The following is a 14,296-nucleotide window of genomic DNA, read 5'->3' as shown; positions in this document are numbered from 1 at the left end:
ACTGGTGTGGTTTCCTCAAGAATGTGTTTTTTTGTTTGTTTGTCTTAATCTGGTAAGGCAAATAAAAAATAAATTAAAATTATAGCATTCTCTAACATATATATATATATATATATATATATATATATATATATATATATATATATATATATATATATATATATATATATAAAGATAATATGAAAATGTACAACATCCTATAAAATGCCATTAGCCATAAACTTTCACACTGTCAGCTGTAGGCCTACTTACAGCTTTGCTTGGAGTTACTAAAAAAACACAGCATTGTAACCACACTAAGGCATTAATTGTTGATGTCACTACTCAGGAAACGTTATCTGAGGGTTAGAATTACCTGCTGGACAGCACAGACCTATTTCATTTCACAGTGCCAGCCCATACAGAACACACAGGAATAAATGAACAAATAACCCGAAGACTGCATTCTCTTTGTGTCTGGGAAATGGTTTCAAACAGGACATAGATTCTGACAGCTTACAGCAATGTCGACGCTGTCTTTTGAGTCCCTCTGCTTAAAAGATGATGATTGTCCATCCCCAACTCTACCCCAGGGCCTGGAGGATGAGTTTGACACAGACTTAGAGTTGGATGGTAAGTAGGCCTACATTGAAGTTATTCTTGGAGTTCTTGGGTAAATAAATACAGTGTAAGCCATTTTGCTGCTCTTACTGTAAAGCTGTACATTTGTACTGTTAATTTATAATCATTTGGTAAAAAAAAAACATTCCAAAAACAATGCAAATAAAAAGCTTGTTTTAACAAAGTTTTGCTGTGAAAAATGCATTTGTTACTGTATGTATAGACAAGGGCCCGTACATTGGTTCTCATATAGTTTGGGCTTCTCAATTCCAGAAAAAGAGGAGAGCAACAAGGAGATGTCTATATCTGAAGTGTACCTCCAGGCCTGCAAGCTGGTGGGTGTGGTGCCAGTCTCCTACTTTATACGAAACCTTGACTCTACAATCATATCCCTCAGCCACCATGGGCTAGGACCTTTGGGGTGCAAGGCACTTGCTATTGCTTTGGTGGTACGTTTAAAATGCATGTTATTGAGTGTGAGTTTGTTTTGTTTTTTTAATAGAAAGTTTCTGATAAGCTCTTTTTATTTAGACTGATATGCATATCAACACTCTGGAGCTGGCAGACAATCACATTCAAGCTGAGGGAGCCAAATACCTTGTGGAGATGCTGAGGGCTAATTTCACCTTGCAGCACCTGGTATGTCGGACTGCAAACCTACCACTAGAGGGTACAAGTGCTTTTCAGGTGCAATTTGACTTTTACAGTGGATTATGCAGAGTACTGTACCAGCATCTGTTTTGCTTTCAGGATTTGTCCAACAACCATCTGCAGTCTGCAGGGGCTGAGTATGTGGCTAAAGTGTTGCTGGACAACATTTCATTGAAATCTATGAAACTTTCAGGTAATTTCAGGTAACAATAAACAGCAATAACTGCACTGACAGTAGTGTGATGTACTGAGACCATGCTAGACACAATGATGGAAAAATGAGAAAACTATCCCACAAGATCTTTAAATTTAGTCATGAGATTATTATTTGTATTTATTAGTATACTTATTTTATATATTTAAACATTATTTTGTCCCAACAGGAAATAGATTTACTGATGATGATGCAAAATATTTTGCAGATGCCTTGTCAGTAAGTGATTAATAATCAGTTACCCAAACACTGACCTTTAAGCCTCATGATTACAAATTACATTTTAGTTGTGGTTTGTAATTAAGTAATGGTAGGCTATTTTATTTTTATTTTTTTACATGTAGACCAATTCCAGAATAAAGGAACTAGACCTGAGCCATAATGAGTTTTGTGGAAAAGGAGGGGAACATTTGGGACAACTGTTGGGTACGGTAAAAGTCACTAATCCTAATGTCCTTGTAGATGTGACAAGCTTTATGAATGTAATGCCAAACAAGAGAAATGACCATGGGAAGTATTTTTCTCTGATCTTACCTTCGGTTTCTACAGCAAACAACGAGGGTCTTGAGGTGTTGGATCTTAGCTGGAACCATCTTAGAATGAAAGGGGCTGTGGCTATTTGTGCTGGACTCAAGGTATGGCAGTATAAGACATTCATTTGATCACTGACTTAGTATTCAACATCTGATCACATTCTCCATATTTAGGTGAATATAATGTTAAAACACCTTGACTTATCGTGGAACGGTTTTGGGAATGAGGGCGCCCTGGCTATGGGAGAGGCCCTAAAATTCAACAACACTCTGGTGCACCTCAACCTCAACAACAACCGCCTCACCAATGAGGGTGTCGGCATGCTGTGCCGGGGTCTTGAGTTTAATGACACACTCCGAGTTCTACTGGTGGGTAAACAAGGTTGTATTAAGCTCATCAGTATGATGCAGATACATACAATGTGATGTTTAATTCTTACACTCCCTTAGCTGGCTTACAACTCTTTAACAGTAGAGGGGGCACTGGCCCTGGTTAATGTGGTGAAGAACACACCTAGAACTGCCTTAGAAGAGATCAACATATGTGTGAGTTACTGTGACACCACTGTCTGTCTGTCTGTCTGTCTGTCTGTCTGTCTGGCGAGGATCCTGATCTGACTGTTCTGTCATATCAGTTCTATCACTGTTCAAACAAATCAAACCTTTCACAATGAAACGAAGCACAATAAATACCCTGTATCCTGTGTCTTTTTTTTTTTTTTTATATATATATATATATATACCTTTTTACCAAGCAGAATGTGCTAGTAAATGAGACCTTTGTGCATCTGTTGGAGGGGACCTGTCAGGAGCATCCTGGTTTGGATGTACAGTTCGGAGGAGTTGGAGGCTTCATCGCTAAGAAGCAACCAAAACGTGTTGATCCAATGAAAGTCATCCAGGTGTGTTTTGGTCACCTATGACAATAAGTAGTCCTAAAAATTTGGTTACATGCCATCATTTTATATGAAAATGTAATCTTATATTTATGTATTCAAGTATTTTACTCACATATTAATTTCGTAAAGCTGTCAAATGACGGCAACTCTTTCTTTGTTTGGTTCTGCGTGTATCACATAATTGTCTAAATGTCTTTTCCCAATGCTTTTGAAGGATTATTTAGATCAACGCAAGCTACGCCTGTGGGATTTCTTTCGGAATATTGACAAAGATGGCACCATGCGAGTCCCTGTTGCTGACTTCAGGAAGGCGGTGCAGGTTTCCAGATAAATTTATATCTTTAACTGTGCAGTCAGTGACATTTGCAGGACAACATAGCATGAACTTGTCCTCTGAAATCATGCGTGATGAGCTCTCTTCTAGTCCTTCTCCCAAATCTTTTCTGACGCTAAACATTGACTAACACACAGCGAATCAATAAAAGCATACTGTGAGGGATGAGTGAATCACTGAAAGAAACTGACTTTTAGATTTTTCCTTCTGTCCTGTGAAACCATGATAGCAATCAAGTATTCCTTTGGATCGATACCAGATTGAGGAGCTGGTTCAGAGACTTGATCGTGACAGGACAGGAATGGTAGACTACAGGTGAGCAAACATCTACTGTGATCACACTCACATGTTGGCCTTCTAAATTGCTTTACAGTGTAGGCCAGTTACATGATAAGGTTTATTTTTGCAAAACATTGAGTGATGACATTGCTGTGGATTTGTACAATCATTAGTTTTAACAATGTTTGTACAATGGTTTAGTTGAACCAAATTTCTTTTAGTTATGACCTAGGAATTGGTCCAGATCTTCACCGTGAATGACGTCCTAAATGAGTGATGCATTATCTGTTGTTTTTGTGCAGGGGACTGGCAGATACAAGGAAACAGATGATGAGGGATCACCGCCGCCAGCTGAGAAAGGTTGAGTCCCGTCAGAAGAAAGAAAAGCAGAAGAGCGACCGCATCCTCAAAACCTTCCAGAGCGCTGTGGAGGCTGTAACACCACGCAGCTCGATGGTCATGTCTCCAGGAGGTGCCAAAGAGGATTCAAGTGGCCCTCAGCACTTCTCTGCCACCCCTCTAAGTTCTTGGCACCACATTGTCATGTCCAACAGCAGTCGATATTCTGTCACTAATCTGAGCAGTGAGCATGTCCACCTGCCCATGTTAGGAGGCATAACGCCTTACCGTCCCACCAGTTCTCCAGCTATGCGCTCCTACTCTCAGCCAAACCTGCTGGATGACTCCCCTCGCTCTGCTCCAGGCCAGTCCATCTCTGCTCAGGGTATACGCTCCGATCCAGAGATGGTCCACAGCAAGCTAAGCCCTACTGCTAACCACCTGACCAGGTCCAGGCCTGCTCTTGATGCCAAGCAGCCAGTGGTTAAAGCCAAAACCAAGAAAGTAAAGAAAAAGAAAACCATGAAACGTCTGGATAAAGACTCAAAGAATCAAAGTGTCAAGTGATTGTTAAACTTTAAATGTTGTGATTATTTCTGCCTGACTGTTTGCTACTTTGTTACACATAATTATTAAATAAAGATAGATTTGAATTATTTGTCTTGAGATTCTAATCTCTAAATAATGTGCACAGTATATTCAGCATTCAGACCATCTGGGGAAACAAAACAATTCATAACACATGGGAACTCTGTCAGATGGTAGACCCACAAATTCTGATGCACAACCAAACCTTTGATCATACCAAACAAACATCTGAGTATTTAATTTCTGTTAGCTGAAGATAACATTAAGTGTTACATCCTGGCTTGTGCCTTGGCTAACAATGCTGTGAACTAAGACAGGTGCTGCATCCTGCAAGATGTTGAAACAAGGCTATATAAGCCCCGAAGATCCAGCTGTCCTATTCATTACAACTCTGACTGCACCAAGAATGATCAGCACTCTTTACTTTGTAGCACTGCTGAGCTCCACAATGGCCTGGGGGGTATGTATGGCATGACTTAGATCAACTGATTCATCTTTATTCTTTGAGGCTCTCACACAAGAGGTAAGCAGATCTACTGTATGTTCATGTGACCATTTCTTTTTCAGCGTGTAGGCCTTTGGAGCGAGGGGAGTGCGAGGAATGAGACAGAAGGTGGAAGTGGGGACAGGTGTTCTTGTGATGCCTTCTTGCCCAGTTCTACTTTTCCTATTAAAGACCTGGTAGCGGTAGAGCAGACAGCTGGGGAGATTTCACACAAACTGGAGCTCGAGATGGGCAAGGTGCTCAGGCATATAAGAAGCATGTGCAACAGATGATAACGTATTTGAGACGGACAAAAATGTGTAAAATGCTTTTACTTTATTTCAGCTGGAAGACTATGAGACCAAGCTGACAGCATATGCCGAAAAGATAATAAAGCTGACGGCAGAAATAGAAAAAATGGAGAAGAACCCCGATGCCTACAATGATGCTGACGTGGACGAGATGAAGGTGCAGATCAAACAGGTGGAGGCTCTGATTAAAGAGCTGCAGCTCTCCATCAGAGGCTCCACCACTGTCTTCAAGTCTCTGCGCGTACAGGTAAGTCACGATGATGACCGTATCAACAGATATAATGCCAATCCACTGGCAAACCATGTGTTTACTCTTAGATCACAGCCATGGTGGGGACCCTGAACCGGCTGGAGAAGACCTACGACAAGAATGTGGTTCTGGTGACGCGTCGGGAGTACGTCAAGGTGCAGCTGCAACTAGAGGAGTGTGAGAGACGCCACCAGGAGCTTTTTAACCCCAACATTGGTAAGCTCATTCACACTAATATCCACATATAAATCAAAGTCCTCTTTGGACTGAATTTGATTTTTTTCCGCTCTCTCTCTCTCTCTCTCTCTCTCTCTTCTCTGCAGGTTCTTGTACACACACAGGTATCATCAAGGTCAGCAAGCCCATTGTAAGCCACCTGAATGCCCATCTTAATTCGGGCTACAAATATGGAGGCTGGGGGAAAGATTCAAAGCCTATTCCTGACAGAGAATCTATGTACTGGTACTCCGGGTACACCAGTAGCTCCATTGTTGACATTAGGTTCTACACTAACTACAAGAACCTCATTCTGAGAAACCAATTCCAGCATCACAACTTACACAGCAGCTGGATTGGCACGGGGAACAATTTCATCATCCGTGACAACACTCTGTATTATCAAATCAACAACCCATTTGGGTTAGCCAAACTGAATTTCACCACCATGAAATATGAGTCCAGGGTGATTGCTAGGGCTAGCACTAGATTCTCCTACAGCAACTCTCCCAATCAGAACTTTGACTTTGCTGCTGATGAAAGCGGCCTGTGGGTTACCTATGCCACAGATGTGTCCAGTGGTCGGATGGTCATTGCTAAAATAAATGAGCCTTCTTTTGGGGTTGAGGAGGAATGGCAGACTAGTGTCTATAAACCAGGAGTGAGCAATGCCTTCATGGTGTGTGGCGTTCTGTATGCCGTCAGAACAGTTGATATCCAAACTGAAGAGATATTTTACAAGTATGACACCAAAACCAAACAAGAGAGCTACATCAGTGTTCCCTTTGAGAGATTCCAGGATAAGTTTTCCAACCTAGACTACAATCCCACTGATCAGAAGCTCTACATGTACAATGATGGCTACTATGTGAACTACCATCTGTGGTTTAACCACACTGCTAAAGCCACTGTGGCACCACCATTCCTCCTGTCCTAAATCATTATCTGGAATTTTATGAATTATCACATCTTGTGAATGAAGCAATGATTGTATCTCTCTTTTTTTCTTGTAATTCATGTAGTGCATCAATTATCCTTCTTCTTGATTGCTAATAAATGATTTCAAGCAATACAAATGTGTCCTTGTGCTAATGAATAGAGTGCATTATTTTCTAATGACAATAATTAATTCACCTCACTAGCTTCACCCACTCATTCTAGTGCCTCACACACTTGCCAAGTGTAGTATTGTCTATGGTGGCAAAATCATCCCAATACTTAGTTTATTTGCATTTGTAATAGTTTTTGACACTGAAAGAAAGTAGACATGCAGAACTGGATTCTGATTTGTAATGGAAAATTGGACTTTAAAGGCCTGTTTCCCCATTTACTTGATCTAAACATTACAAGAAATTTCCATAAACATCCATACAAAAGGAGGAATTAGTTTCCACTATTAGACGAGCATTTTAGGCATATATGAGCCTTGATTCTAAATGCTGGATTGCAGGATTGATAAATCAAGATACTATATTGATTTTTGCTTTCTTAGTTATTCCTGATGTCCGCAGTCATGTTGACTCCCAAAAGTGGCTAGATTGGTGTTGAAACACAATGCATATAGCATCAATTTTAAAGTGCAATAAATCTTTTTCACAGAAGATTTCTCGACACATCACATCAGTGAAAACACTGGTGTTAATAATAAAATTAATGATAGCTGAATTTTAGTAGCAATTTCAGGGTCCAGGTATTGTGCATGTTGAGGTCTGGGACACGTGAATAGAACAGATTTAATGTTAAGTTAATGTTATTAGTAACACCCAGGCTTTTCCTACTATGACAAGTCCTCATGTCTGCTGTGAGAAAAGCCTGCTTTTGATAGATTAAAATGACCAAATTCACCAAGTAGATTTGGAAGAAAAAGAACCTAAATGTATAATACTCACCTAATGCATATCTTTTGCATCTCACTATTCATTCTTAATAGGTGAAATGGCAAATCAATAGCTGAGGGAGAAAACTGCAGTGAACTAGCAGCAATGATATAAATAAACTGAAATTGTTTTTTTAAATTCTTTTTAGTAAGGGAAGCAAGACATGGCTTGTGAGATAAGCTGGTATCGTTAATTTAGGTGATGTGGTGTCCATCCATTTAATTTAGTTTCTTAAGGATGACACATTAAAAATAAGACTTTCAATTGTAGTCCGGGATGTTATGTAAGTGTCCCAGTAAGCTACACGGTGAGCCAGCATGCACAATAACAGAGACAAGCACACCTAAATGTAGTGGACCCATAATTCATTGATTAATTAATTCCACCTGTGCTTTTCCTGCTATGACATGTCAAAATGTCTGCTCTGTGAAAAAAGGGCTATTGAGTTCATCAAACCATTCAGTGATTCATCTGCATTCATTATGTGTCTCCACTCATTTATATACCTTTTCCTCTGTTAATATGTCAACTGTCTGTCTGTAGAAGCAGATTTAGAGGGACATGCAGGTATATGCAATATTTGGAGAGGGATCGCCCACAATGGTTTTTGCTTAGAACAGACACTACTTTGTTTACATGATAATTGAACTCCTTTGCTAATTTGAATGGAAACATTAAACACATTTTAATTCCATATTTTATATTAAGATAATTTTTTGGGCTTTTCTGCCTTTAATGGACAGGGCAGGTGGTTGAGAAAGGGGAGAGAGAGGGGGAAGACATGCAGGAAATCGTCACAGGTTGGACTTGAACCCTAGACCTCTGCGTCAAGGCACAAACCTCCATGTATATGTGCACCTGCTCTACCAACTGAGCCAACCTGGCCACTCCATATTTTATTAATGTTAGCTTTTTACATCAGAGGTTTCATTTTACAAATTCCTGTTTATTATATATATATTGATCTATATATATATATATATATATATATTGATATATATATAATCAAATATGGCACGATTACAGCTAGTCAAAAATGCAGCTGCTCGTCTTTTAACTGGAACTCAAAAATTTGACCATATTACACCCATCCTCCAATCCCTCCACTGGCTCCCTGTGCACTTTCGCACTGATTTTAAAATTCTTTTATTTGTTTTTAAATGTCTGGATGGCCTGGCCCCCCAGTACCTGTCAAATCTGCTCGTGCCCTACACCCCCTCTTGTTTGCTCCGGTTGGCTGACCAGGCACTACTGGTCGTCCCCAAGACCAAACGTAAATCCAGAGGTGACCGTGCGTTTGCCGTGGCAGCTCCGAGACTCTGGAATGAGCTGCCTTTGCACATCAGACTGACTGAGTCTCTTCCTGTTTTTAAATTTCGTCTTAAAACTCATTTATTTTCTTTGGCTTTTAACTCAGTTTGAGGGTTGACTTTGAGTTTTGTATTGTTGCATTTATTTTTTATTGTTTTATTATTTTGTGTTGTGCCTCTGTTGTATGTTATTGTTTATTTATAGACTGTGTTCAGCACTTTGGTCAGGTTTTTTTAAAAATATTTTTTTTTGTTTATATTTTTTTTTTTTTATAAATATTTATATAAATATTATTTTATTTTTTTTTTATTTTTTTTTTTTTTTTTTGAAATTACTGAAGTGTTTATAAATAAAGTAGATAGATTGATGAAAAAAAAAAAAAAAATTTTTAAAAGAAAAAAAAGTTGATTTGTTTTGTTTGTTTGAGTCAGCATTTTAATCAAAAGTTGTTCCCCTGTGTCACAGTATCTCTTACTCATGAGCCCCACTGTTCAAAGGCACCACCAAAGTCACATGCATAAGATTACCCAATTAACCATGTGGATGAGAAAACAATATAAAGAGGAAATTTGATTTTTGAGTTTTAATGATTTAGTCAAGAAACATAATAAAGGCTTTTTAAACGTTAACCTCCTGAGTGCCTCAGTGTCCTTAAACCCTTGCACACTTGGATCCCCAAGCTGAAGAGCACCAGAGTGACACACTTTCTACACACCTGAGCAGCACTCCATGCAGACTGCATTGTGACTGAAGTAATTTGATTCTGTCATTCACAATACAGTAAGAACTGACTTTTAGGATGATGACTATACAAACTAATATAATGTGTTAAGCAGGAAAAATCATAAATGAAACTGGTCTATTTGGCTTAGATTAAATATAATTATACAGCCTGACACAACAGTGTCTCCCTGTGGTTATAATGACCTCTGACCCATCATATAATGAATGCACGTATTGTAAATCAGCTAAATAAATGTAATATAACACATGCAACACTGAGCTAACAGGCCATTATAAACATTACAAGGTGCTGCCAGAATTCAGTACATATGGCATTTTTCTCATCCACACCCCATGTTCAGATCAAACCTTACATGGTAAGTTATTGTGAGCAAACAAGAATAATGCCATAATTCATAAGCTGCTTGTGAGTGAACATCTGTTCTTGCGTTGAAGTTCCACACAGCTCAAATAACAACTATGGGAAGAGATAAGGGTGTTTGTGATGATGTGATAAGAGCTTTCTTTAAAAACCCTCTGAGCGGGTGACCAACAAGATACTTGAGAGGGAAAACTGAGACATGATGCTGCCAATTCTGCTGCTGCTGCTGCTGCTCAGTCCTGCTTTGGCCTGGATTGTAAGTGATCTTTCTGTTCTATTAAAACATGCAGGTGGATCAGTCATTTATAATAATCAACTTTAATGTTTTTTTTGTTTTGTGTTTCAATTTTCAGCCAGTGCATGATTGGGAGTCTGGCAATGTGACTGCATCAGTGGGTGAGTCAGGTCAGTGTGTTTGTCACGTGTATCTGCCTGAAACCACCTTCCCTGCCGACCGGGTTCAGAACATGCAGCAAGTCAGCAAGGATCTAATCCTGGAGGTGGACATTCAAATGAACAAGGTATACAGTAAGACCTATATAGACTGAGGTCTGAGTGGTTCCACAGCAATTATACATTTTAACATTTTGTCGAGACATCATGATGCTGATTTATGTTTCTTCACTCTTTCAGATGGTGAGCTATGAGGGTATGTTGGCGGTCTATTTGAAGGAAGTGTTGGACCTGACTGTGAGAGTGTCCATGCTGGAGAGCAGTCCTGACAACTACATCAAACTGGACTTTGAGCTGCTCAGGATTGAGCTCAGAGAGTTTGAGGCTCTAGTGTCTCAGCTCAGAGACTCCCTCAACGCCTCCTCGCCCATGTTTGACAGTCTTTATACTGAGGTAACAGAGCCGTTTGCAAATAATGTGGCTTTCTTCATTATTAAACTATAACATTTCCATTTGATTTATGTATTTTTCCCAGATTCGCAACATGACCCTCATTGTGAACCAACTGGAGACGTTTGACAAGAGCAACCTGGTGGTGATCCGTTTTGAGTTCGCTAAGCTACAGAAGAAGCTGGAGGAGTGCCAGAAGGAGCAGGAGCTCATCAAGCCAGATATCGGTAAGGCAACTAATCAAAAAGATTGTGGATGAAAAAAAACTGATATTGCCGGCCAATTAACATTTTTCTTTTCTTTCCAGGCAACTGTAATCACACAGGAATCATGAGCATCAGCAAGCCAACAGTGGTCCAAGTGAATGCTCATTTGAATGCAGGTTATCAATATGGGGGCTGGGGAAAAGACTCCAAACCAGTCCGAGGCTATGAATCAATGTACTTCTATGGTGCATACAGCACTCCCTCTGTGCATAACTTCTATTTGTACTCAGACTATGAAAAGCTGATTCTGAGATCCTCATTCAAACAACATGACATACCAAATGGGTGGAAAGGTGCCGGTAACAATTACATTGTTCATGGTAACACCATTTATTATCAGATCAACACACCTTTCAGTATGAGCAAGCTGAATCTGACCAGTTCCAAATATGACTACAGAGTGATCCCAGCTGCTAGTCAAAGGTTCTCGTACAGTTACTCAGACCATCAGAACATGGACTTTGCAGCTGATGAAAATGGCTTGTGGGTAATGTATGCCTCAGAGGCAAGCAGAGGGAAAATTGTCATTGCTAAAATAGATGAGAAATCGTTTGGCATTGAGGGTGAGTGGAACACTGGTGCGTTCAAGCAGTTGGCTGGCAACGCTTTCATGGCCTGTGGAGTCATGTACGCCACCAGGTCAGTGGATCTGAACACAGAGGAGATCTACTATGCCTTCGACACAAAGACCAATGAGGAGAAACACCTCAATATCCCCTTCCAGAAGTTCCAGGAGAAATACAGCAACCTGCACTACAATCCCTCTGATCAGAAGCTCTACATGTACAACAACGGCTACTATGTGTCCTACAATGTGAGGTTCAACAAAGAATGATGCCTCCTCTTTGTGATCTATGTATTGTGATTGATACGATTGATCTGTATTTACTCACTTTGTCACTGGAGCTCTATAAAGCTGTAACACATACACTTTTTAACTGTCTTTTCCTGAATAAAATCAAACTGAAGCATTCAAATTGTGTTAAATGCCTTAAGTTTGTATGCATATAAATAAAACTATTACAAAATTACTGATACAATAAGGGAAAAACTGCATGAGTAAAGATTGTTTCAGATAATCAACTGAAACTATTAAATAAAAGTAGAAATTATTGAAAGTAAGATCCAATTTGTTCAATTCAATATGGCTTTAATTAAGTTGTTACAATATATAAATATATATATATATATATGACGTTTCGGCACTACTGTATCTTCATCAGATTTCAAATGGACAAAGACATAAGGCAAATACACACTAATCAATCTAAAATAGATGTACATTTGTCATTGGATTGTAAGTTAAACAGGATGTTAAATCAAATTGAATAATCAAAAGAACAGATACACAGTATGTTAAAGATATCAAGTACAAAAAGGTGCAAGTACTGCAGCAGACTGGTATCAGTCACTGTATCTCTTAATAATAACAGAGTGTCAAGGTCAACATGCAGTTATTGCTCTCTGCTGCTTAAACAGAAGAGAAACAATGCTCATGTTAATGTCTGCTTTTCCAATCTCGAGGGACAGGATGAGCCAAGAATAAGTTGCTTTGTTTGACTCATATTACATTTTCATTTTTGTCTCCAGGGTGTAATGAACGCTTAAGATTTATATTGAACCAATTACCCAGCAGCCGCAGCTAATCAAAATCAAAACAAACTGACTGAAAAGAGAAATTGACAATCAAATATTTAATGTCTAGTAAAAGTTAGTGGTACTTTTCTATTTTGCTCCTGAGTTAAAGTATATTAATTTGGGAAACTCTGAATGGAAACAGCTCTGTCATAGTGAGTTTGTAATATTTGTGTCATTTCAGGACACATGTTGGTGCTTATTAAAAAAAACATAAAGAAAGTGGGTGAGACATTCTTCCTGTTTTTTTTGTCATGGTACATAATGTAGCATGAGTATATAATCATAGTATGAATAAACTTCAGGAGGAAAAGTCTTCTAACTTCACATAAAAACATTATATTACATTTGCCAAAGGTGGTATTGTCAAATATACTGATTCTGAAAATTTATATTTAGTGCACTATGTTCTCACTAGTATGTTCTTACTTAATCAAATAAAATCAATGTCAGAATGTACAGAGAGCAGTCACTATTTAAATCCTGACGTTTTGCCAATGACTATGATGGCTATGACTATGACTATAAACCAGTACCTGGACTTTTCAGCTGATGTAATGTATGCTACAGAGGAGATCAAGGGTAAAATTGTTGTAGCTAAGTGAGATGAGAAATCCTTGGGCACTGAGGATGAATGGACCATTAGCCTCTAGTATGGAATGCTTTTATGGCGTGAGTTATGTATGCCACCAGGCCAGGAGATCAGAAGACAGAGGACATATATTACTCATATGACACCAAGACTGGAAAGGAGAGATACACGAGTATTTTCCTTCAAAAATTCCAGGAACAATTTGTCAACCTGCACTACAATCCCACTGACCAGAGGCTTTACATGTACACCAATGGCTATTATGCATCCTACAATGTGAGGTTTTACAAAGAATGACGCATCTTATTCTTGATCTGCATTATGATTGATACACATGATTTTAACTGAATTTCTCTGAATGAGTATTAAAAACTGCACTTTTGTGTCTGGAATCAAATCAAAATTAAGCACAAAATTAAGCACTGAAATTAGTATTGTGTCTTGTTTTAATTTATGTAAAACTGTATATAAAATAAAATAAAATATAATATATAAAATATGACTGGATGAACATTTGCGAAAGGGTGTAAAGTTATCATAAAACTAAATCAGACCCCTCCCTTTCTGCTTTTTGGATAAGGTTGTAGCATATCAGGCCCCCCTCCTCTCTTACTATCCTGCTCCATGCTGGAGCTTCCACCCCCCTCTGTAAGTCGGCCCTCCCTTAAGGGGCTAATGACTCTCCTTTGTGCTGTGACTGGAGCCTGGCTCCATCTGGTACTGAGCACCAAGACCCAGCAGATTATGGATTCTGGGCAGGGTGATCCTTCCTTTCATAGTGGATGGGACACATCAAAGCAATACTGTAATAGAATACAAAAAAGAATGTATTTATTGTCATTGCACAATGAAATTAAGTAGCAATCCTGATATATAAAATAGAATCAGAAATAGAGAATAAAAAATATACAAATATATGTTATAGATAAGAAAATGTGCATTTTCTGTGACTAAAACAATATACTGTAG

General features: G+C 38.8%; 3 protein-coding genes across 3 annotated transcripts; all 3 read left to right on the top strand.

Moving 5' to 3' along the window:
- The first annotated feature begins 224 nt into the window (after nt 1–224).
- Nucleotides 225–4,464, top strand: LOC120548804 (leucine-rich repeat-containing protein 74A). The gene is made up of 13 exons (XM_039785288.1): nt 225–612; nt 874–1,049; nt 1,132–1,239; nt 1,351–1,444; nt 1,635–1,684; nt 1,810–1,891; nt 2,015–2,100; nt 2,173–2,367; nt 2,449–2,544; nt 2,757–2,900; nt 3,112–3,216; nt 3,461–3,546; nt 3,813–4,464. The coding sequence occupies exons 1-13, from the start codon at nt 504–506 to the stop codon at nt 4,414–4,416; spliced, it is 1,935 nt and encodes a 644-aa protein (XP_039641222.1). The 5' UTR covers nt 225–503; the 3' UTR covers nt 4,417–4,464.
- A 361-nt stretch (nt 4,465–4,825) lies between these two features.
- Nucleotides 4,826–6,770, top strand: LOC120548805 (olfactomedin-4-like). The gene is made up of 5 exons (XM_039785289.1): nt 4,826–4,897; nt 5,005–5,178; nt 5,267–5,479; nt 5,551–5,698; nt 5,806–6,770. Exons 1-5 carry the CDS (start codon nt 4,844–4,846, stop codon nt 6,633–6,635), a joined length of 1,419 nt encoding a protein of 472 aa, XP_039641223.1. The 5' UTR covers nt 4,826–4,843; the 3' UTR covers nt 6,636–6,770.
- Nucleotides 6,771–10,172: 3,402 nt separating this feature from the next.
- Nucleotides 10,173–12,077, top strand: olfm4.2 (olfactomedin 4, tandem duplicate 2). Its single transcript, XM_039786545.1, has 5 exons — nt 10,173–10,247; nt 10,345–10,512; nt 10,625–10,837; nt 10,920–11,061; nt 11,142–12,077. The coding sequence occupies exons 1-5, from the start codon at nt 10,191–10,193 to the stop codon at nt 11,933–11,935; spliced, it is 1,374 nt and encodes a 457-aa protein (XP_039642479.1). The 5' UTR covers nt 10,173–10,190; the 3' UTR covers nt 11,936–12,077.
- Nucleotides 12,078–14,296: the final 2,219 nt, after the last annotated feature.

Source organism: Perca fluviatilis, chromosome 20, assembly GCF_010015445.1.
Source record: "Perca fluviatilis chromosome 20, GENO_Pfluv_1.0, whole genome shotgun sequence".
Classification (NCBI taxonomy): Eukaryota; Metazoa; Chordata; class Actinopteri; order Perciformes; family Percidae; genus Perca; species Perca fluviatilis.
The sequence above is the reverse complement of the archived record's forward strand: the minus strand, read 5'-3'. Positions and strand labels throughout refer to the sequence as shown.

Bases quoted from the DNA above. Each gene is read 5' to 3' on its own strand.
- LOC120548804 (XM_039785288.1), top strand. From the start codon at position 504: ATGTCGACGCTGTCTTTTGAGTCCCTCTGCTTAAAAGATGATGATTGT. The intron at 613-873 runs GTAAGTAGGCCT...TCTCAATTCCAG, and splicing joins CACAGACTTAGAGTTGGATG to AAAAAGAGGAGAGCAACAAG. The intron at 2,901-3,111 runs GTGTGTTTTGGT...ATGCTTTTGAAG, and splicing joins ATCCAATGAAAGTCATCCAG to GATTATTTAGATCAACGCAA.
- LOC120548805 (XM_039785289.1), top strand. From the start codon at position 4,844: ATGATCAGCACTCTTTACTTTGTAGCACTGCTGAGCTCCACAATGGCC. The intron at 5,480-5,550 runs GTAAGTCACGAT...GTTTACTCTTAG, and splicing joins TCAAGTCTCTGCGCGTACAG to ATCACAGCCATGGTGGGGAC. The intron at 5,699-5,805 runs GTAAGCTCATTC...TCTTCTCTGCAG, and splicing joins GCTTTTTAACCCCAACATTG to GTTCTTGTACACACACAGGT.
- olfm4.2 (XM_039786545.1), top strand. From the start codon at position 10,191: ATGATGCTGCCAATTCTGCTGCTGCTGCTGCTGCTCAGTCCTGCTTTG. The intron at 10,513-10,624 runs GTATACAGTAAG...TCACTCTTTCAG, and splicing joins TGGACATTCAAATGAACAAG to ATGGTGAGCTATGAGGGTAT. The intron at 11,062-11,141 runs GTAAGGCAACTA...TTTTCTTTCCAG, and splicing joins GCTCATCAAGCCAGATATCG to GCAACTGTAATCACACAGGA.